Source organism: Styela clava, chromosome 6 (genome assembly GCF_964204865.1).
Source record: "Styela clava chromosome 6, kaStyClav1.hap1.2, whole genome shotgun sequence".
NCBI lineage: Eukaryota > Metazoa > Chordata > Ascidiacea > Stolidobranchia > Styelidae > Styela > Styela clava.
In genome coordinates this window covers 7727705-7750630 of record NC_135255.1, presented here as the reverse complement: position 1 = coordinate 7750630, position 22926 = coordinate 7727705, and the positions used below count along the sequence as shown (strand labels likewise).

At 33.9% G+C, this 22926-nt stretch overlaps 1 protein-coding gene across 3 annotated transcripts; it reads right to left on the bottom strand.

Annotated features, from left to right (window-relative positions):
- Positions 1-307: 307 nt before the first annotated feature.
- LOC120331933 (leucine-rich repeat-containing protein 51-like) lies at positions 308-6562 on the bottom strand. 3 transcript variants are annotated; one of them, XM_039399116.2, is made up of 6 exons: positions 6429-6562; positions 3866-3978; positions 3400-3547; positions 2894-3029; positions 2358-2506; positions 308-2000 (listed from the first exon to the last, which is right to left on the bottom strand). In XM_039399116.2, exons 1-6 carry the CDS (start codon positions 6461-6463, stop codon positions 1850-1852), a joined length of 732 nt encoding a protein of 243 aa, XP_039255050.2. In that variant the 5' UTR covers positions 6464-6562; the 3' UTR covers positions 308-1849. The 3 variants fall into 3 exon arrangements, with proteins under 3 accessions (XP_039255050.2, XP_039255051.2, XP_039255048.2); XM_039399117.2 differs by lacking the exon at positions 6429-6562 and adding an exon at positions 6020-6137; XM_039399114.2 differs by lacking the exon at positions 6429-6562 and adding an exon at positions 4658-4815.
- Between the last annotated feature and the right edge of the window lie 16364 nt (positions 6563-22926).

The window sequence follows — 22926 nt, the reverse complement described above, 5'->3', positions numbered from 1 at the left end:
CGGAATTAGGGATACTTAATTCGCAAACTTAGCAGCATCTTGCCTAAAAATGTATACCCTATATACAAAATAATGAAAAATGATTTCGGAATTGTAGGCCTGCTGTGATGCTTACTTCTCTATCATTGTGCGCCAGGGAAAAAATGTGAGAAGAAAAGATCTACACTATTAATGGCAGTGTAGAATTCTGAAGTAAGTAAAAGTTTGAGTTATGAAATAGAAGAAATGTACTATGATGCTTGAATGCTCACCGGAGTTAGAGTTGACTGATAAAATCTGAATGCTCAACAGAAAAGAAAATGCAATGTACTCTGTAACGTGATGTAATAATACTGGCGACAAACAAAGAAAACACTATATAAACAATATAAATCTGATAACATTTGTAACACTGCTCAAAGGTGAAATTTATATTATCGCCAGTTGGCACGCAAACTGAAAGAAAAGCAACATTCATATGACTACGTTTAGATTCGATACATTTTGACACAATGCCAAAATAGGTATTCCTAAAAATCACCCAGAATTATATTCAACCACACGAATCCATTACCATCGGGATGTGCATCATTTACGCTAGACACATAAATGCAAATTTTCTAATTTGTATCAACCAGGCATTTCCGTGAGAGACCTTCCCATGGGATGGGACAGGCATAACTTGCAATGTGATGGGACAAAAAATTTATGTCTCATGGGAAACGTCGCATGGTATAGAATTGGTCAGAAAATATGTCCCATGGACAAGTTTGGTATAAATATTTGATCAAAAGTGACCTCGAAAAGTGAGTCCACCAATAGTCAATGTCAGTATGTTCCCCAGCTTTTCTCTTTAGGGGGGGGGGGGGGGGGGGGTGTTTCAAAATTTAGGGGGTGGTAAATAATTTGCTATTAGAGATAAAACTAGGCTATTTGTATTCTTAAAAAAATGGTATGTATTTAGGAAATGATGTACATGGGGGGCCCCCCAAGTTGATTGACGGCGAGCCAAAATCCACAGCAGAATGAAATTGTAGGGCCAGAAAAGGGGAGCGAGGAAAAATGCGGGACGACACGGCTGGGGGAAAATTTTGAGAAATAGGCACCAAAATATGCTCTAAGCTTGATTTTAGATACACCTAGCATCGCAGTTTGTTATGTAATAAAATCAATTATTATAATATTTAGCTGATAGAATAAATAATTCAATTGTTACGAAATAAACGTGCTTAAACTGTGATAATGATGTAACAATAGACGGTATCTAAAACTCAAAAGGTACCACATGAAGTGTTAAACTATTTCACTCAAGTTCGGCGGGCCATTTTAAATCGTCACGCGGGCCGTAATTGACCCGCAGACTGCGGTTTAGAACCCCTCAGTGTGGAATCGCACCTCAAAATTAGGGGGGGTGTTTGAAATTTTAGGGGGGGTGTTCACCCCCTATAGGGGGGGTGTAGGGAAATCACTGGTCAATGTTGACTTAAGCCAGATGAAGTGCAGAACCATATGCAGAGAAGAGCTGACTGCGGGCTAACAAGCAAATATTCCATGGTACATAATGCACAAACCTTCTATCGCATAGCCATAGAACAATACGCAAAAATTCGCGAATAAAAAACACATAATTTGTTGTGACTGATCAAAAATTCAGGGCTATTGGGTACAGCCAACTAGGTTAACCACTTTCTAATAACAGGCGTGTTGAAGCTTGGGAGATGGTATAATTTCTGAGTTCAACAGTGAGTTCTACCTATGACTCACTCTAATGAAATTTTGTAAAAGTTTTGGACTAGCTATACATAAAAGAAGAAATAGTATCAAAGTAAGAAGCAGTGGAATTGGCCTTGGACAATATCTTGTTCTTTATTCATGCTTCGGCCGCTTTTGGTTTCTTTTTGTGAGTAGTTGATTCAATGAGCTTCAATTTCCTCCAAACTTGTGCTTTGTCCCTATCTGCTTTTGTTATTCGACTGAAATCGAAATACTGAAGTTGCGGGATTGTCATTATCACATATTGCCTGAAAATAAATAAGGTATAAGTTGTTAGGGAAAGCAAAAAATTATGAAGAAAAACGCATAGAAATAATGCGCGATTTCAAATTTCCAATTCGTGGTTTTAACAATGATCCAATGTATAAAACAAACTTCAAATGAGTTGTTTCTAAAATGAATTTGTTTAAACTTCAGAAATATGTTTCAGGGATAGGACGAAATTAGGTGATACGGTACACATCTGTTCTCCAACATGGCGATCTCACTCTGCCGTAATGATAGTTATATAAGTCATACTTGACGAACGGGTCACATAAATGAATGGCAGATATTAACTACCTAGAGGCACTACCTAGAGAGTGCGAATAACCATAGCAATATACCTGTATCCTTTCTTTCCCTCAATCATATTTCCGTGCAGGGTTAAAGTTTTGAGATGAGGAAGTGCAGCTAGTTTATCGACTTGTTTCAGATCATCAATGTAATTCGCATGAAGGTAAAGAACTTTCAAATTTGGATATTCTAAGATAACCTGAAAAATGTTATTCATTGTAAAAGTGGATTCAGATATATTAGAAAATATTTGGTTATATTTGAATATATAATTAGAAATTTGTATCAAAGTTTCGAACGGAAGGAATAAAAATATAAAATAATTTCAAAAGAAAATGATACAAATCATGATACAAAAAAGAAACAAGGCAAAATCAAAGATTTGTAGCAACGAAGGAAATGAATATTGAAATGACACAAATGACAAATATTTTGTAACATCTAATCAGATACACATTATACTTTAATAAAAATATATATACATTTGAAAAGTAACCTTGGTGTCAATGAGCTACTTATTTATTTACTTGTCTTCGAAACTTTGTAGATTCTGATAACAAAATTTAACATGACTTATTTAACTCACGTTATCAATCTTTGTTAAATCATTGAATGACAAGTCGATCCATTCAATCGATTCTGGATCTTCAAGAACTGCCTGTAATCCGCTGCTGAAGTTCTCAAGTCTAGCTAGTGAGTTGTTCCCAAGCTTTATTGCTTTGCTAAATAAATAACCAAAACAATCGTATATTTTTATTGTGAAGATAACTGATATATACTATCGATAAACAACGGGTTGAACGTCAAGAAATATATTTTTTGATGACTTACAAAAACGAAGTCAGTTTGGTAAACTAAACTAAACAGACAGATCAAATTATATTCTATAGCAATTAGATGATGTATTTTCTCCAGGCAGTGTATAAATGAACGAGAGTTGTAACATTGGTGGAGATGAGAATGAGACCTTCAACATTTATTTCCTCAACACCATAAACACTCCGTTGATATCGTCTTTTGGATTTTATTCATATGCAGAATATAATATATAGAATAAACTTACAAAAAGTGCAAACAAAAATACATATATACCTGCAATATTTATAAAATTGTCTTGGCTCATCATTCTTTTTGTCATTGTCCTCGGGAAACAAAGGTACTTCGTCATTTTCATTCTTTCTTTTAACTTCAATTTTTACGTATTTATTAGGTCCTTCGCGTGGATCAACTTTGCATATATCTGAATCAGATTTTATACATCATATTTTGATTAACTTGGATTAATTAACTAAGTGTACCCGTAGCATTTGACTGGGGAATTACAATTTTGTTGACCTTATTTCTTCCCCTAAAGTCATCCCAGGCGTGTTGAGATTTGGGGTTTAAATTCATAAATATATTAATAATTTGGAAAAGCCGGATTGAAATACCTTGTCGTCCGTGTTCACTTAACGGTTACTTTTTTATAACATTATAATGAGCTAATAGTCGACACAACTCGCAACTTTTAATTCCATGTCATGAAAGAAACAATATAAGAGATATCGCTAATGCTCACCTGTTACAGCTCTTAAATCTCTGAAGGTAAAATCCACCGGCGGACCCGACTTGTGTGCGACGTCCATATCTTCTTCAGGTTGCATATTGGCCAATATCTCGTGTAGAGCTTGCCTAAATTAGAAAAGATAATGCTTATCAATTGTACGCTACATCAAGTATGGCAATATGAAACACACTCCGTGAGTAAGTTTGCCCCGTGGTGCGTGCGTGATCAAATTCAATTACCACAGTAAGTCAACATTATAATAGAGTAAATTTGAATGGTTTTAAAGATTAAGCGTTCTGTGAAATATTTGTATATGCGTTCATGATCTCTGAAAAGCAAACAAAATCAATTTGCTTTGTCTTAATGTATTATTAGTGAAAATCTCTTGAAAACCATTCAATTTTTTTTCTCGTTTTCGTTCTAACCCATTTATTAAATATTTAATACACCAATTTAACATGCTCAACCATTCGAAAAATGAAGTATATATAAAATGTTTTTTTTATGTTGAAAATAGAAAGCATGAAAATGTTCAATCACGAAAACGAAATATTCTGTTATGGATCATTGCTGGATTACAGCTATACATCGTTCCATGCGATTTACTGGCAAGCACCAATTGGCAGAAACAATCCCGCAATTAAGAATTGTCAGATTTTGATCCTATATAATGACGTTATTTCTTAGCGAAAAGGGTGATCATTTTTCTAACGGCGATGCCACCTTTTGAGTAGACTAGAAAATAGAAACTAGTTGAGAAATGACAAAACTTTCACAACATTGATATATCTATCTGTAACTCACTTATAAGATGTTGTGCTCTTGAGTGAAGCACGACGTACGGACGATTTGCTGGCAACTGATGCTGCCATTGTAACCTATTGTATTGACTTTGACCTAATCTTAAACTTTGCATCAAAAACATGAAGCATTTTGTATATTTTCTAGTCTAATTCATTGAGGTAGAAACGATTCTCGAAATTACTTTACTGAATTTCAATGATATATCAAGTTCTGTTTACCATTCACGTATAAATTTGAGTTTATTTTACTATATTGCGTAATCTTTTTAAACGAAAGGAAGCACTCTATTGTTAATAAAACTCAAAGGGAACTTCCGTAAACAAAGTCAAGTTTGACAGACGTGACTCTCAAATTTACTTAACAAAACCAAAACAAAGGTCAATTCTATCATCAACTCTTTTGAAATATATTCTAAACTTAAACTGTCAAAAGAAATAACCAATAGGAAAACGTATTTTAGAAATAAAATAAAACTTATTAGAGGCCATACTATCGGCTAGGTTTAAAAATTATCACGTACATTTTGTATCCATTTTGCTAAATATTAAGATTTTATCAGAGGGATAAATAATACTGAATCGTACATAAAACTACAAGGATACCAAGTATGTCCCTGACTTGGCTTGGCTTTGTGCCAAGGACAATTTCGTTTGTGTTTATATATGATCATATTGCATCGGTATTTATTGCTCAGGAATAATTACCAGTTCGTTAAACTAGTTCTCCCATATTGAGTCGTACAAAACGATACAAATAATAAAGCTTTTATCTGGACAGTGCTTTTAAGAGGGTAAATATTTATCGGACATAATATTTACCTACGTATAAATGGACCCTCAATACCTCAAGCGTTATTCAGGATTTCGGAAACGTAAATTTTCAGCGTTTGTTATTTGGTTACAGAATAACAGCACGAATCTCTGATTTGTGATCTTTTAATAAATTGCACATATATATATATATATATATGCTAGTCTTTTGCATTTTTCCAACGAGGACTAGGGGTTTACACCAAGCGGCGCTAGCCCGTTTAAAACAATCCATTCTCTTGTCTAAATCTTCCAAAATCGAAAGGCATTAAAACTTCGGTCTAACTTTTAGGTCTAAGCTGTTGATGGGCGCCAGATGCTTCCAGTCACTTCTTGTCTCCTGCTTTTTTTTTGACCTTAGCTGCTGCCTAGGTTTCTTTCACATTCCCGGTCTTTTTGGTAGATTCCTTGATGACTCCAACAGCAAATAGAAATAGGAAATAGTAATAGAACTCCAGCGAAATATTCTCAATACTATCTAAGAGCGGATTTCGATAACATGTTGTAAGTTTAGTATCAACTTTCAAAACGGTCAATGTACGATGAAACTTACATTTTTGGAACTTGTTCTTCTGTTTATAATACTTTAAGATAATCTTGTAGCCAATCGGTCTAGCATCTGAGCCAAGCAGATTTCTATCGACCAGCAGGCTACGGTAGATTGTATTGTAAGCTTTAGGTGACATGATTTTATTTGGATGAAACAATAGCGGTGTCGTGTTGCTTCATTTACGTTCGATTAACAAAGCATGGGCAAACACAAAAAGAACGAATGTTTTAGGCAGCGTGTCTCATTGTTTTATAGCGGTGATATTTCGTTTTAAAGGGCGTAATGTATTCCATAATAAAATTCCATTTATTTATTCCATTTCACAAACATGGTGGCTTAGAACACTTTTTACTAAGTCAGACACTCTCTCCATCTCTGCTTTCAGCTTCCAACGATATTTTGATTAACATACCTGGTATCATCTTCTGAACTCAGCATTTCCATCATTGAGATCCAATCTCAGAAATGAGCTGTTGCTGGACTGACTAATTCCAGAGAATATGGATCTCCGATCTCTCAAAAATCCAAAGAAGTTATTACGCGAAGAAGCGCTCGATGAAATGCCACAAAACGATCACTTATTATTATTGAATCAAAACAGATGGTTAGTTGGCTTTCGGCCAATACAATCATATTGTATTTATCTTTTAACTGCGGGGGAGCAGTCAAACACTCCAGTTATAATTGTATAGTCGTGGGCTAATTGGGTGGAACCAAGATTTTTCGAGGAGTTACTAAGTGTACCGACATACAGAACCATTTGATTAATTGTAGATCATTTTGACTTTGTTAGTTTGAAAAACATACAGTTGTGGAATACGACGGTGATAAAATTAATATCTTTGATTAGTTGATCAGTTCAACTTAGAGTATATGAAACGACATTCTTTAATTGACCATTCATTTTTCATTAGTCATTACCAACAAAAATCACTATGTTTTGAATAACAAGGTACGGAATTTACTAATATAATGTCAGAAAGTATGAAAAATGGGATTATAATCAAATTTGAAAACAGATCATTATAATGAGGTCGGATCGTTGCAATGCTTTTTGTTTATTTTTTAGAACTTCAGAGAACTCTCAAATGATCATTGTGCTTGGGGATTTCAATTTTTGTTCATTTTTGAAAAAGCCGTAATTAAACAGGAGTTTCACCACACGTTATTGATTTTCTGATCAATCATCTGACGTAAACATGAAGAGATTCATTAGGACATTTATTGTATTCAACATACATTTCAAATCATTTATATGCTTATATGATTGTCTGTACATGAGGGAATATTTATAAAAATCGTCTATCTTTTTGAAAGCTTCATCTTCCTCCACCGCCATAACCGCCATAATGATAAACCTTGTGCGCATTCCTACAGTCGCATCCACACGGTGTCTGGAAATAAGTAAACATTTGGTCACTTCGGTATTATTAATAAAATAGAATACTCAAGACAAGCTGGCAATGGACAAGCGTAGTTACAGCTCGGATTAAAATACAATGAAAGCAAACGATTCGAACCTAAATTACCACTCTGAAAAAAATGTCGGTCATGCTTAATTGTTTGGCTTATTGGAAATTAAATCTTCGATATCTAATTTTAAATAAACTTGTTGATATGTTCGCATAACATCAGATAAACAATCGTGGGTGTTGATTTGGAAACGAAAGAGATTCATATTCAATGATCTAGATCAGGGCTTCTCCACTATTTTCACCAAAGGTCCGTACACAAAATTGAAATGACAAGGCTTCAGTTGTTAGCCGAGTGCCGACTTTTTTGAAAAGATCGCCCCCATGGCACCCGTAAAATAAATATATTCAAGTCTTACACAATTTTTCCAGCTACTTAAATTATCTTTAAGACTGAAAAATTGGAATATATTAATACTTGCTGACAGAAGCGATTATTTCAACCAATATTAATAAAAGCCACAACGTCAACAAGAATTTTAGCAAAACGATTCATTAGTCGACCTCGTTTCCAATAGCAAAGTTATTTTTCAATCGTTAGTCTGAGAAATTACATTTCTTCGTTTTTGCAATTGTAGGAAGTGAGAGTATACTATAATGTAAAATCGAGTTATTTGATCCACTTTTAAATTTCAAAATTAGAACTAAAAACTGGCGAATAGCATGCAAAGCCACATATTTACCACCATGTCAAAAAAATATGTGAAAAATGTATCCAAACAACCGCTAAAATTTCAATTTGTACGCCACCATTGACATGGTGAAATTGACATTGCTGATGAGCGAATGCTAGGCAATAAACAAGTGAGTCGATGCTCTGAGAAACAAAGATTGCTATGGCAATTTTTATCCTCGGGGGTTTAGAGCAGTGCTCCGCAACCTTTTTTAACTTGCGGCAAACTTATAAAACTTGACAAATTTGAAGGCACACCACAACAAACGAAAAATACAAGGTGTAACTTTGTTTTATGTTCATATAACAATGAGAGATTTGTGGTTGTTTTAATGAGCACAATCGCTCTATATTAGGATCATTGCGTGACGCGCAATCAATTTTGCAACACGATAACTAGCTTCTAATACTTTTTCGGAGACTGTAAAAGACGACTTCACAGAGCACCCTTGCTTCTTATTTTGACTTAACAACCGCTAGAAATAATTTATATTCTTGCGTGCATGAACGGCATGTTTCATATTCAAGTGGCGCATAAGTTTACTCAGAAACATTGCTTCATTTGATAAAAAATTTATCCATTTTGCTAAACTTTAACGTTCCTTGACTATTTTATTCAAAGACCACTGGGCACTGATTCTGCAAACTCACACTTTATTTATATTCGATTACTACACGTGCTATGTTTTAGCTTCGACAATAGGCTTACAATATATATACATGCTTGCCATATAGGCCTACTCGTTGTTACGTCACAAATGCACAGTGGGGGGTGTCAGGAATTTGAATTGGTGTCGCTCAAGCTAACGTAAAAGCAGGTTAACTTTATGTTAGTATAGTAGAGTGGTAGACTAACGCAAAATTAACAAAAGATAAAAAATAATTTGCAATGAGAAAAAGAAGGGGCAATTCCTGTGTGGCACACCTGGCATCGTCTCGAGGCACACCGATTGCGGAGCACTGGTTTAGAGGAACATGCATTACATCACGATTGTGAAATACAAAAGAAACATTACATTCAAATTTTAAATTTTATACCCAACAAGTCCGGGGATTCGTGCGCCGCGGTCCGCCAGTTAAGTACGCCTGATCTAGATTACGTGGGTATTGATGTGAGATCCGATATTCTTAAAAATGTAAACGGGAAGTTCAGTTACGATAACAACTTACCTTTATAACAACATTTCCTTTGTATAAGTTTCCATGTTCCTCGTAGATTGTGTGTATGTCACGGAAGCACCAAATAGTGAAACATTTACAAGAGATCTCTTCACCATCTTCATTTTTCTCTGGCTCAGGATACAGATGTGGTTCTTTGTCGTCATGGGGTTTTACCAACTTACAGCTTGCATACATTTTTCTTGAAAATAATTTTTTTTTGGAACTACAAGTTAATACAACTATATCATAAAATATGAAAATTCATACGTGACGCAGAAAAATAATTATAATTTATTTTGAGATGAAAAATAGAATTACAACCAACTGGGAATTTTCTTTAATTTCATTCACCGAAAATTCTTTTTTTAAATATGTATATCCACGATTATACCAATTGGTTGCCTTGGCGTTAACGGTTTAGTTTTTGGTATCAAATATATTTTGTTATATATAAACAATTTTTATATTGAGAACTTTGTTATTTAAAGCGGCATATATCCCTTTTGAAAATTCTCGTAATAGTGATGAATCAAACATAACCAAGCAACTTACTTGCATTCAACAGCAGCGTGAGGGGAAGGTTTGAATAATCGAACTATTTTTCTGCATTTTGTTGAACCGTAGAAAGATTTCTGAATACATTTTCTTTCTTTGCAATCAGAAACCAAGTCACCGCTGTAGCAGATTCCTTTTGGGGCAGAACATGAATCTTTCGGTTTGGGGAATTTTCTGTGCATGAAATCATTCCATTATCGCTTGGGAAAAAGCGTCATATTGATTTCTTAGTATATCAGATTAACTGGACAAAATTGTTATTTTCATTGTCGGACTGTAATTTTACAATAAACATATGATATGTTCAATACATAAAAATATGTTGTTGTTTGAATCTGAAGACTTTGATGATAGTCTACTGATCTATACTTTCTTTCCAAAATAAGAACATTTTTATTTGAATCGCTAACCAATACCCAGAAATAAAATAAAATGTCTGCGGTTCAGTGAAAAAATGTAATAATTTTTTAAAAATAAAAGCAAATTACTTGAAATGTCTGCATTCTGGAGTGTTTTTGAAATCAAGTCCTGTTTCTTTCGGAAAAACAAGCTTTTTTGCAGAGTAGACAGTGATCTAAAAATGGCATTTCAATATGATATAGATCAATGGATGTTTTTATAGCTATTCTTTTGAGAGTGAAATATGAATAATTGTTTTAATGAATTCTCTACTTTAGTCTGACGCAATGTAGAACGAGAATACATATATGTACGAAACTTATACGTCATACTAACATACTTCAGGATCGAATGCTGCATGGAATTTTTCAAGATCAACCTCTTCTTCTTTCTGTTTCCACAGACTCCAACAATCAGGACAACAATAATTACTATCCTCATTGTTTAATATTTTTTTACACAAACTTTCTGAAACATAAATATAATATTACATAACAACGTCCTTAAAATTTTAAACCTAGACATTATGAACCAAATGTGTGAAAACCTAATGTTAAAGCAAAATACAAAATAAACTTGATAACTACTTCAAATGTCGATAGCACAATAATATATTTCAACTTCTTCTGGTAAACTCGAACTCAATCCAACTAAACGACTGTCGTTTATTATCATAAAACCCATTTAAGTTGATTCAATATTAGTGGTCCAGACAGACGGAGGAAAGATTTAACATAGATGAAAAATACCGCATATATTCGTGGGCCAATCAGAGGCTGTGTCAATTTCTCATATTTAGTTGAAGATAGAAAATAGGTTGATTTTTCGCTGAACATTTAATTGCGTCCTTTGTGAACATCAGATTTTATTATTGTTTCTAGATAAATAGTATATTGAAGTAATTAAGTTCATTCTTCCGCATGTTGGTCTTTCTATACTCCTATAAGATAAGATAAATATATGCTTTCATAATATTTTATCAGAATGTCATACAAATTTTAAGATATTTGCTAAAATGAAGATTGATATTTGCTGATGTCTATTTTTTTTATTCTTCCACTGAGGGGATTTGGTAAAATTTACACCTTATATGTTCATAGCGTCATGACGCTGCAAATCCCCTCAGTGGAAAAAATCAGAAAATTAGACATTAGAAAATATCAATCTTCATTTTATCAAGTATATTAAATTTTGTAATACTTGTTTGTTTATCGTACCACAATCACTATTTTAAATATTTCCAATACCCGATTGGTTTTATAGAATTAGGAAACCTCAGAATCACTATAATAAAATGCGATGTTTACGACCTACGTAATTGAAATTTCAGCAAAAAATGAACCTTTTTTTCAATCTTCAACTAATATGAGAAATTGATGACACAGTCTCTGATTGGCCCACGAATATGTGTGGTATTTTTGGTCTATGTTAAATCTTTCTCTCGTCTTATTAGATCTCTCTTATCGGATCAACTTTATAGATTTTTTATAATGATAAACCCCAGGCGTTTAGTTTGGTGAAGTTTACTAGAAAAATTTCATATTTGTTTGTTATCGAGATTTGAAGAAGATACCAATTTTATTATCAAAAATACATATTTATCGCCTCAAAATCTCAGCGAAACGACTTGACAGATAACAATGTTCCATTCTTCATGATTCAGTTTCAACATGAACTGGAATACCAACTGATCTATGTCAGTTTTGTATTACCAGATCAGGTTCCCAATTAAAAACTTCCCACTTTCGCTAAGCACGATATTCCCTGATATATATGCGTTCGCGGAACTGCCACACGGTGCGCAAGTTTTGATGACGTCATGCCACACACGAAAACAAACCCCATAAAACTCATAGAATTTTTTTAAATAAATAAAAAGTAATAGACTTCTAACGAAAAACACAACCACTGAAAGTTTCAATGTGTCCAATAATCAAAGAGAAATCAATGTTTTCTTACAAAAAAAAATCTATGATAAAGAACAAGAAAACCATGGAAAAGAACAACAACAACAACAATACAGTAATGAAACGATCCATAGGTCCACCCCGTATACGATAATATATAAATAAGCAGTGAATAGGGGACAATATCAAAACGGACTTAGCTGGTTTCTTTAGTATAATATTTGCGACCCCAATTATTCGACTTAGGATTAAGAAATTTTAGTCGTTATCCAACAAAAGGAATAAGCTGCGTAGTATTTGGAAGAATATGCAACTTACTGTACTATGGTTGCGACTGCGCACAAATTTAAAGCAAATGGTTGTCTCAGACTAAGGCATTAGAATTTGTTTAACATACGAGAAGGTGGTTTTGTGGATAAGGAAAGGAATGGAATTATGTTGTCACATTTCCTCATTGGGTACTGCCGTATAGTATATGTGAACCAAGATGGCGGACACCGGAACGTAGTATGATGTGTACCAAGTAAGGGTTAGGCCATAATTTCAGGTACAAATACTACGGGAGTAACTTAGCTAGTCCCCGAACTCGTAATAGAACTAAAATAAGTAAAATTTGAATAAAATTATGGCCTAACCCTAACTGGTACACATTCTACGTTAGTAGTACCCTACATAGTACCCCTCGTTGTGTGTTATATTCTTGGTGGAACTGATGAAAAAATTTAGCAATTTTAAGGGTGTGTATACGCTATAAACATATAAGATATGTATGACATTCTGATAAAATATTAGGAAATTAAATCCAGCATATCTCATAGTATATAGTCAACATGCGGAAGAAAAAACTAAATTATCTAAATTTACTGTTTATCCTTTTTGTCTATGAATGTAGATTCTGAATAAACAAATGTACCATTTTCGCGAGGACTCCGTTTATTATACCACAACCACTACTTTAAATATTTCCAATACTGAATGTGTTTATACGATTAAGAAACAATAATAAAATCTGATGTTCCCGAAATACGCAATTAAATGTTCAGCAAAAAATCAACCTATTTTCTATCTTCATCTAAATATGAGAAAGTGACACAGCCTCTGATTGGCCCACGAATATATGCGGTATTTTTCGTCTATATTAAATATTTCCTTCGTCTGTCTGAATCACTGATATTAGATCAACGTAATGGGTTTTATGATAATAAACGACAGTCGTTTAGTTGGATTGAGTTCGAGTTTACCAGAAGAAGTTGAAATATATTATTGTGCTATCGAAATTTGAAGTAGATATCAAGTTTATTTTGTATTTCGTTCTAACATTAGGTTTCCACACATTTGGTTCATAATGTATAGGTTTAAAATTTAAAGGACTTTGTTATGTAATATTATATTTATGTTTCAGAAATTTTGTGTAAAAAAATATTAAACAATGAGGATAGTAATTATTGTTGTCCTGATTGTTGGAGTCTGTGGAAACAGAAAGAAGAAAGAGGTTGATCTTGAAAAATTCCATGCAACATTCGATCCTGAAGTATGTTAGTATGATGTATAAGTTTCGTACATATGTATTCTCGTTCTACATTGCGTCATACCAAAATACAGAATTCATTAAAATAATTATTCATATTTCACTCTCAAAAGAATAGCTCTAAAAACTTCCATTGATCTATTCCATATTGAAATGCCATTTTTAGATCACTGTCTACTCTGCAAAAAAGTTTGCTTTTCCGAAAGAAATAGGACTTGATTACAAAAACACTTCAGAATGCGGATATTTCAAGTAATTTTTTAATTTAGACCTATTGTATTTTTTCACTGAACCACAGACATTTTATTTATTTCTGCTTATTGATTTCATTCAGCGATTCAAATAAAAATTTTCTCATGTTGAAGAAAAAGTATAGATCAGTGGACTATCATCAAAATCTTCAGATTTAAACAACAACATATTTTTATGTATTGAACATATCATATGTTTATTGTAAAATTACAGTCCGACAATGAAAATAACAATTTTGTCCAGTTAATCTGATATACTAAGAAATCAATATGACGCTTTTTCCCAAGCGATAATGGAATGATTTCATGCACAGAAAATTCCCCAAACCGAAAGATTCATGTCCTGCCTCAAAAGGCATCGGCTACAGCGGTGACCTGGTTTCTGACTGCAAAGAAAGAAAATGTATTCAGAAATCTTTCTACGGTTCAACAAAATGCAGAAAAATAGTTCGATTATTTGAACCTTTTCCTCACGCTGCTATTGAATGCAAGTAAGTTGCTTGGTTTTGTTTGATTCGACCCTATTACAAGCATTTCATAAAATTGATATATTTGTTTTATATCAATTTAACTAACGAAGTTCTTAATATAAAAATTGGTTTTAACAAAGTATATTTGATAACAAGAACTAAAAAGTTAACGCCTGGGTATCCAATTGGTATAATCGTGGATATACATATTTAAAAAGTAATGTTTTCGGTGAATATAATTTAGGAAAATTGCCAGTTTGTTGTAATCGTATTTTTCATCTTAAAATAAATTATAATTATTTTTTTTTGCGCCACATATGAATTTTCATATTTTAAGATATATAATTGTATTACCTTGGAGTTCCAAAAAATCTATTTTTAAGAAAAATGTATGCAAGCTGTAAGTTGGTAAAACCCCATGATGACAAAGAGTTGTACCCAGAACCTTCAAACGATGGGAAACCACATTTATACCAGGAACCCACAAAAGATGAAGAACCACATCTGTATCCCGAGCCAGAGAAAAATGAAGATGGTGAAGAGATCTCTTGTAAATGTTTCACTATTTGGTGCTTCCGTGACATACACACAATCTACGAGGAACATGGAAACTTATACAAAGGAAATGTTGTTATAAAGGTAAGTTGTTATCGTACCTGATTTGTTCAATGTTGCATAATCCAGTTTACAAAAGCGGTATGTTTTAAGAATATCGGATCTCACACAATATCCACGCGATCTAGTTCAGGCCTACTTAACCCAGCGGATCGCGGTCCGAATCCGGACTTTTTGGGTATTCAATTTGAACTGTAAATTTGATTGAAACTTTTCTTTTGTACTCACAATCGTGATGTAATGCATTTTTCGCTAAACAATGAGGATAAAAATTCCCATAGCAATATTTGTTATTCAGAGCGTCTATTCACTTGTTTATTGCCCTAGCATTCGCTCATTAACAAGATGTCAATGGTGGCGTGAAAACTCAAATTTTAGCTGCAGCTTGGATACATTTTTCGCATATTTTAGACATAGTAGCAAATATTAGCTTGTGTTTGTGGTTTTGCCTGCTATTTGTCAGTTTTTAGTTATATTTTTGAAATTTAAAAGTAGTTCAAATAACACGATTTTGCAACATAGTATACTCTCACTTCCTACAACCAAGATTGAAATATTTGTCTAAAACGAAGAAAAGTAATTTCTTAGACTAACGATTGATAAATAACTTTGCTATTGGACACGAAATCGACTAATGAATCGTTTTGCTAAATTTCTTGTGAACGATGCTTTTTACTTATCGATTTTAATCGGTAAGTATGTTGATAGGTATTTGTCTGTCTGTTTGTCTGTCTGTTAGATGCACGCGATATCTCACGAAAGCAAGATTGAATCTGCTCCAGATTTTGCATGTGCATTCATCATATGTCGTACCAGAAGCCTGTCGATTTTGGATGAATTATGTAGTATAATTAGCGAGTTATTAATTAATTAGTGATGGGACACAGGATGTCACTATGGCGTAAGAGCGCTCTATTGGGGGATTCCCTAACTTTCGATCGATAAGTCTTCGGTCTCTGACCGATATTCTCGTTTTAATATTGGTTGAAAAAATCGCCTTTGTCAACAACTAGTATATTCCAATTTTTCAGTCTTAGAGATAATGTCGCTGGGTGCTATGGCGGCGAATTTTTAACAACTTTTCAGAAAAGTCAGTGCTCAGCTACACAACTGAAGCCTTGTCATACCGGCACCTAAGCGCGACATTGATCATTGAATATCATATTGAAAGTTTATATGCATAGTTAAAATATATTTTTTAGAATGACCAGATTCCGTAATTTTTAAATTTTGTGTACGGACGTTTGGTGAAAATAGGTGGGTAGCCCTTATCTAGATTATTGAATATAATTAATCTCTCGCGTTTCCAAGTCAAAACCCACGATTGTTTACATGATGTTATGTCAACATATCAACACGGTCATTTTCAAATTTAATATCGAAGATTTCATTTCTAACAAGCTAAAGAATTGAAGCGTGGCGGAATATTTATTCAGAGTGTTAATTAGGTTTCGAATCGTTTGCTTTCATTGTATTTTAATCCGAGGTGTAACTATACTTGTCCATTGTCAGCTTGTCTTGGGTATTCTATTTTAATAATAATACCGAAGTGACCAAATATTAACTTATTTTCAGACACCGTGTGGATGCGACTGCAGGAATGCGCACAAGGTTCATCAACATTGGGGCGGTTATGGCGGAGGAAGAAGATGAATTTGTCGAAGAAATAGACGACTTCTATGAATATTCCTTTATGTACAGATAATCATTTATGTACATAGATGATTTGAAATATATGTGGATTACAATAAATGTACTAATGAATCTTGTCTTGTTTATGTCAGATGATTGATCCGAAAATCAATAACGTAATCTTGCATGTGGCGTTATCATAGAAAAAGATTTGTCGGTTGAAGAACGCATAATTTTGTCGCAAAATATTGAAAAAAATTTGAAGCACCGTCCAAGAATATATATTCAGTGCCACTAGCCGTGGGTGCAATATCTATCCATTTCCACTCGTATTGAGGGTATGGAATAATTTTAGAACAGCTTCACAAAATGTATACTTTCACTGCCCAAGAAATTAAGTTTAAGACTTTTTGTTTACAAAATCATATATATATATATTTTGAGCTAGATGAAAAATTGGCGCCCCGTCGTATGTGCACCAAGATGGCGGACACCGGAACGTAGTATGTGTACCAGGTTGGGGTTAGGCCTTAATTTTATTCTAATCTTCCCTATTTTAGTTCTATTACGAATTCGGGAATTCAAGTTCCGTAGTATTTGTACCTGAAATTATGGCTCAACCCTAACCTAGTACACATAATACGTTGCGTTGTCCGCCATTTTGGTTCACATACTACATGAGCACACAAAAAATTCATATCCTTGATCTTGGTAAAATATGTTATAACCAATACTGCAAATCAAAAATGGGCCATATTAAAAGTGTAATATAGAAGGCAATGATAAAAAAATAGTACGAGACATTTGAAAAGAAGAACGGATTTGTAAAAAACAGCCGATGTCAGTAGCTGGAAGTAAGTTACTTGGCGCTTCGATTCGTTATCAAATACGAGAGAAATTGTAACATTTGCCCATAAGAATGCACAAGATAGGTTGATGTGCTCATATGATGTTAGAAATTTTGGTTGCTCAAATTAACGAGTGATAGTTTCAATGATAAATAATTTGAAGTTATGCGCTCGCTAGCAGCTCCAAGACATACACAACATGTAATATTTGGGGAAATGTATACGGCGTTCATAAGCCCTGGTGGGTCGACGCATCATTCTTTTGATAAACCATTCTGACAATCTGTTTTCGCAATGTCATTAACTCGGAGTTATGTATGACTAGTGCCAACCGCTATCTACTTCCATAACACAAATAATGGCAGTGCTCTTGAAGTATGCGTGCCAAAATGGCTGACACCGTGACGTAGTATATGTACCAGGTTAGGGTTAGGCCATAATTTTGTTCCAATTCTCATTATTTTAGTTCTATTACGAGTTCGAGGACTAGCCAGGTAACTCTCGTAGTATTTATACCTAAAAATATGGCTGAATCCTAACTTAGTACACATAATAGATTCCGGTTTCCGCAATCTTGGTACCATAATGGCATACACTGAAGGTCGTCTCATATCGAAAAGTCTTCCAGCTAGAAAAGGTTTTGTAATACACACACAAAAAAACAAGTTTCTTTTATGTTTTCTATCAACAAATTTGTTAATTATACAATTGTTAGAATTGCAATATCCCCAAAAATTTGTGTCCGTGGTATTACATGTCGCAAATAACTGCGAAAAACAGCGAAAATATCTTGTTTTTTAAATTTTTATTAATTCTAAATTAGTAAATGCAATGAAATTAATAAATGAATGTAATTTTTTTATGCTGTTTATCTACAGTAGATCATTCTGATTTATTCAATTACAAATTCGTGATATAAGGTAATAATATATAAAATCGTTGCAATGCTTTTTGTTTAGAAATTTAGAGAACTCAAATCATCATTGTGCTTGGGGATTTCAATTTTAGTTTATTTTTAAAAAGCCGTAATTAAACAGTAGTTTCACCACACGTTATTGATTTTCTGACCAATCATCTGACGTAAACATGACGAGATTCTTTAGTACATCTACTGTAATCCACATATATTTCAAATCGTTTATATGCATACATGGTTGTCTGTACATGAAGGAATATTTATAAAAATCGTCTATTTCTTTGAAAACTTCATCTTCCTCCTCTGCCATGACCGCCATCATAATAAACCTTGTGTGCTTTCTTGCAGTTGCATCAACACGGTGTCTGGAAATAAGTTAATATTTGGTCACTTCGGTAATATTATTAAAATAGAATACTCAAGACAAGATGGCAATGGACAAGCGTAGTTACAGCTCGGATTAAAATACAATGAAAGCAAACAATTCGAACCTTAATTAACACTCTGAATAAAATGTCGGTCATGCTTTAATTCTTTAGCTTATTGGAAATTAAATTTTCAATATTTAATTTTGAATAAACTTGTTGATATGTTCGCATAACATCAGGTAAACAATCGTGAGTGTTGACTCGGAAACGCGAGAGATTCATTATATTCAATGATGTAGGTAGATCAAAGTTACTCGACTATTTTCACCGAAGGTCCTTACATAAAATTGAAAAATTACCGGAATCCGGTCATTCCAAAAACATATATTTCAATTATGCATATAAAATTTTAAATGTAAGCAATGCTCAATATCGCGTTTCGGTACCGGTATTACACGGCTTCAGTTGTGTGGCTCAGCGCCGACTTTTTTTGAGAAGATCGCCCTCATAGCACCCGTAAAATAAGTATATCCAAGTCTTACACAAGTCTCCCAGCTACTCAAATTACATTTAAGACTGGAAAAATTAAAATATATTACTTGCTGACAAAAGCGAATTATTTTAACCCATTTTAGGAAAAGTCACAAGAATTTTAGCAAAACGAGTCATTAGTCAACTTCGTGTCCAATAGGAAAGTTATTTTTCAATCGTTGGTCTGAGAAATTACATTTCTTCATTTTTGCCTATTATTTCAAGCTTGGTTGTAGGAAGTGGAAGTATACTATGTTGTAAAAATCGAGTTGTTTGATCTATTTTCAAATTTCGAAAATAGAACTAAAAACTGACGAATAGCATGCAAAGACACTTTTCAAAGTTTGGTTTCAAACTTTATAGGGCGAGGCGCAAAAAACAGTCTGGCGGGCCACATGCGGCCCGCGGGTTGGGCATCCTAGACCTACAATTATTGATTCGGGGTGCTGGAATTGGATCACAAATTCTGGAATTGTTGGGTGAAAACGAAAGATATAATACAGAATGATACTCATTGACATTGCTGATGACTCTGATGAGCGAATGCTAGGGCAATAAACAAGTGAGTCGATGCTCTGAGAAACTCATATTGCTATGGCAATTTTTATTCTCGGGGGTTTCGACACTTTTGTATGTTACGCGATATCTCACGAAAGCGAGGTTGAATCTGCTCCCTAATTTGCATGTGCATCCATCATATCTTGGAGCAGAGGCCTATTGGATTGGATTTTGGATGAATTATATCGTATAATTAGCGAGTTGTTAATTAATTAGTAATGAGACACGCGGTTTCGCTATTGAGTCAGAGCGAATGAACCGAAACCTCAGATCGATAAGTCGGCGGTCTCCAATCGCTATCTAGTTAGATTATTGGATTGAATTCAAAATTTTTTTTTTACCTTCATGGTAATGTATAATTCCAGTCAAACATGCTAAATTTGCTTACATCAATTGCTGCTAATGATTAGTATTTTAAAAGGAAACATAGACTTATTCTTTATGTTAGAATCCTATAGGCGGATGCACAGTTTTATACTACATCATACAAATCTTGAACACAAAATTTGGTTTTACATTCCTGAAAGGAATTTTTACCTAAAATATATAAACTATACCAAATCAAAAAATAAATTCTGCCGAAGTCGAACCAACGGGACCTCGTACCGAGGAACGCGCCTACATTGTGATCCACGTTGGAGGAATCTGCACAATTTGAATACGTATTCATAGTTATATCAGAACTGGCAGTCTGAAATCACAACGAGGGATAGATATTTTGATTTGGCTTCAGATCTCAACATGAACCTATACTCTCAGTCCCTCTAACTCTGCGGTCGATTTACTGACTGTCTTCCAGATAGATTTCAAGTAGATTTCTGTCAGATTCGGGTTGTCACAAATTAAGTGAATTCTTCGGAAAACCTTCACGTTGCGCAGAATACAGTAATGTGGCACATTGCATATTGTCTAGTCAGGCATCCACAATGTTTCTTGCTGGTGTGCCAATCGATAAAATTCAATGTCAAAATATACGTTTTCGTGTAGATGAAAAATTGCGTTATATAATAAGACCGGAGGACAGAGCAGATTGACGTAAAATTACTTGGATACTTTGCACTGCCTATAGATATTTGTTCATATGTACCTGACTAAATTCCACAACAAATTTTTAAATTTTTATCATATATATATGCTCAAAACTAGGTACTCCTGTAATATGCGAACCAAGATGGCGGACACCAGAACGTAGTATGTGTACCAGGTTAGGGTTAAGCCATAATTTTATTCTAATTTTTCTCATTTTAGTTCTATTACGCGTTCGGGGAATAGCCAAGTGACCCACGTAGTATTTGTACCCATAATTATGACCAAACCCTAAACTGGCACACATACTACGTTCCGGTGTCCGTCATCTTGGTTCGCATACTACAGGAGTACCCAAAAATATTCACAATAACATTCTATTTTAGTGAGAGTACTGTCCTTGCTTTTCCCCATTAAGAGATTTGATATTTGCCATGTGAGTCGTAAATTCGGAATTATCAGCCACGAGACGACTACGATGAATTACCCTTAAAAACGAAATAAAATACAAATAGCTGTATGTGAGTGAACAAAGAGGACGTGAAAAAAATATTGAAAATAAAAGGTAATGACGAAACAATGGAACAACTCTTCTCTCCTCTTTTTCTGGCGTCACCTGGTCATGTGATTCACAATAACCAATGAAAAGACGTCTTAATTTCGTGGTCTTCTTCGCCCTCTTTGTTTCTTTATCACATCCAAACTTTTTCCCTGCCACGTCAAGATTTGTCTGCGCCCATGCGGTCTTTTCAATTTTCAGATTTGAGCACAGCAAGTTTAATGGCCCTTGTGCACAATTTTGACGCTAATCTTCCTATAATCCAACGCTTGTATTACCTTACTGTCATATTCTATGATTTTTACAGTCTTACTAATGCAATTAAAACAACCTTCGATCTACTATTATAGATTTTTATGTATACAAAGTGGAATTGAGATTTGAGGGTGAATTCGAATCGGAAGGTGCCATGATTTTTGCAGATAAACTTATTTTCTTCAGTTAGGTCATAGCATAGTACTAAATGATTCTTGGCATGCGATTATTGAATCAAAGACTACGGCGTAAACAAATGGAAGCGATTGGAAACGAGAAAATGTTCGATTGAAAACAAGTAAGAAACCTAAAAATGTATTTTAATTAGAAGTTTGTATAGATTTCCAAATGTACTTATTGCCGTGTTTTTGCTTTTACCTTGTGTTAGCTTTTATTCGTTCGATTGAAAACAAGTAAGAAACCTAAAAATGTATTTTAATTAGAAGTTTGTATAGATTTCCAAATGTACTTATTGCCGTGTTTTTGCTTTTACCTTGTGTTAGCTTTTATTCGGCCTATATATTGAATCTTAGCTTAGTTATATATTTTATAATCGTGACTATGCAAACGGACGGGATGTAAACATGCTTCGAATGTTTACATCGGAAACTACTAGAGCGGAACAAACTACAGTTTAATGAATATCCATTAAATTAGGGATTTCAGTTAGGCCATAATATAGCATTGGATTACAATTAAGGACAAAAACCCTGGGGAAGATGGCTTTGCAATGATGTTTGGACCATTTAATGAATAAGATTTACATCGTTGCTGAATTAAAAACTCGATTGAGATGCGGTTGTACAGAGATATTTCGACAATATACAGGTGACATCATTTACTGAAATTTATTGTCATTCTAACGGTCACTTCATTTGCAGACGCCGTTTCTTTATTATATCGTAACCTTCTTCTGTCACGTCAAATATATATGGTCTGAAGTATAGTCAATTTGACGCCATCAAATGAGTACAGTTTTTATTTCTTTTTTGTTTGTTTTGTTTTAAATGTCTTCGTGTTTTATGTCAGTCTTATAGCATCTAGTGTTTTTCTTTTTTACAACTGTTTTTCAACGCATTGACAGCTATAATAATGCAGTTAGGTCTAGGTATAGACTTACAATTGTTGATTCATATGTGTACGCGTGTACGAAGTGGAAATGTTGAAGCGAAGGGAAACTGAAGAT

What these genes read in the sequence shown, in the direction of transcription:
- LOC120331933 (XM_039399114.2), bottom strand. Translation starts at nt 4,725, where the DNA reads ATGGCAGCATCAGTTGCCAGCAAATCGTCCGTACGTCGTGCTTCACTC. An exon ending in AAGAGCACAACATCTTATAA is followed by an intron (nt 3,979 to 4,657) that starts GTGAGTTACAGA and finishes TTTCTAATTTAG; the next exon opens with GCAAGCTCTACACGAGATAT. An exon ending in GAGGGAAAGAAAGGATACAG is followed by an intron (nt 2,001 to 2,357) that starts GTATATTGCTAT and finishes ATTTATTTTCAG; the next exon opens with GCAATATGTGATAATGACAA.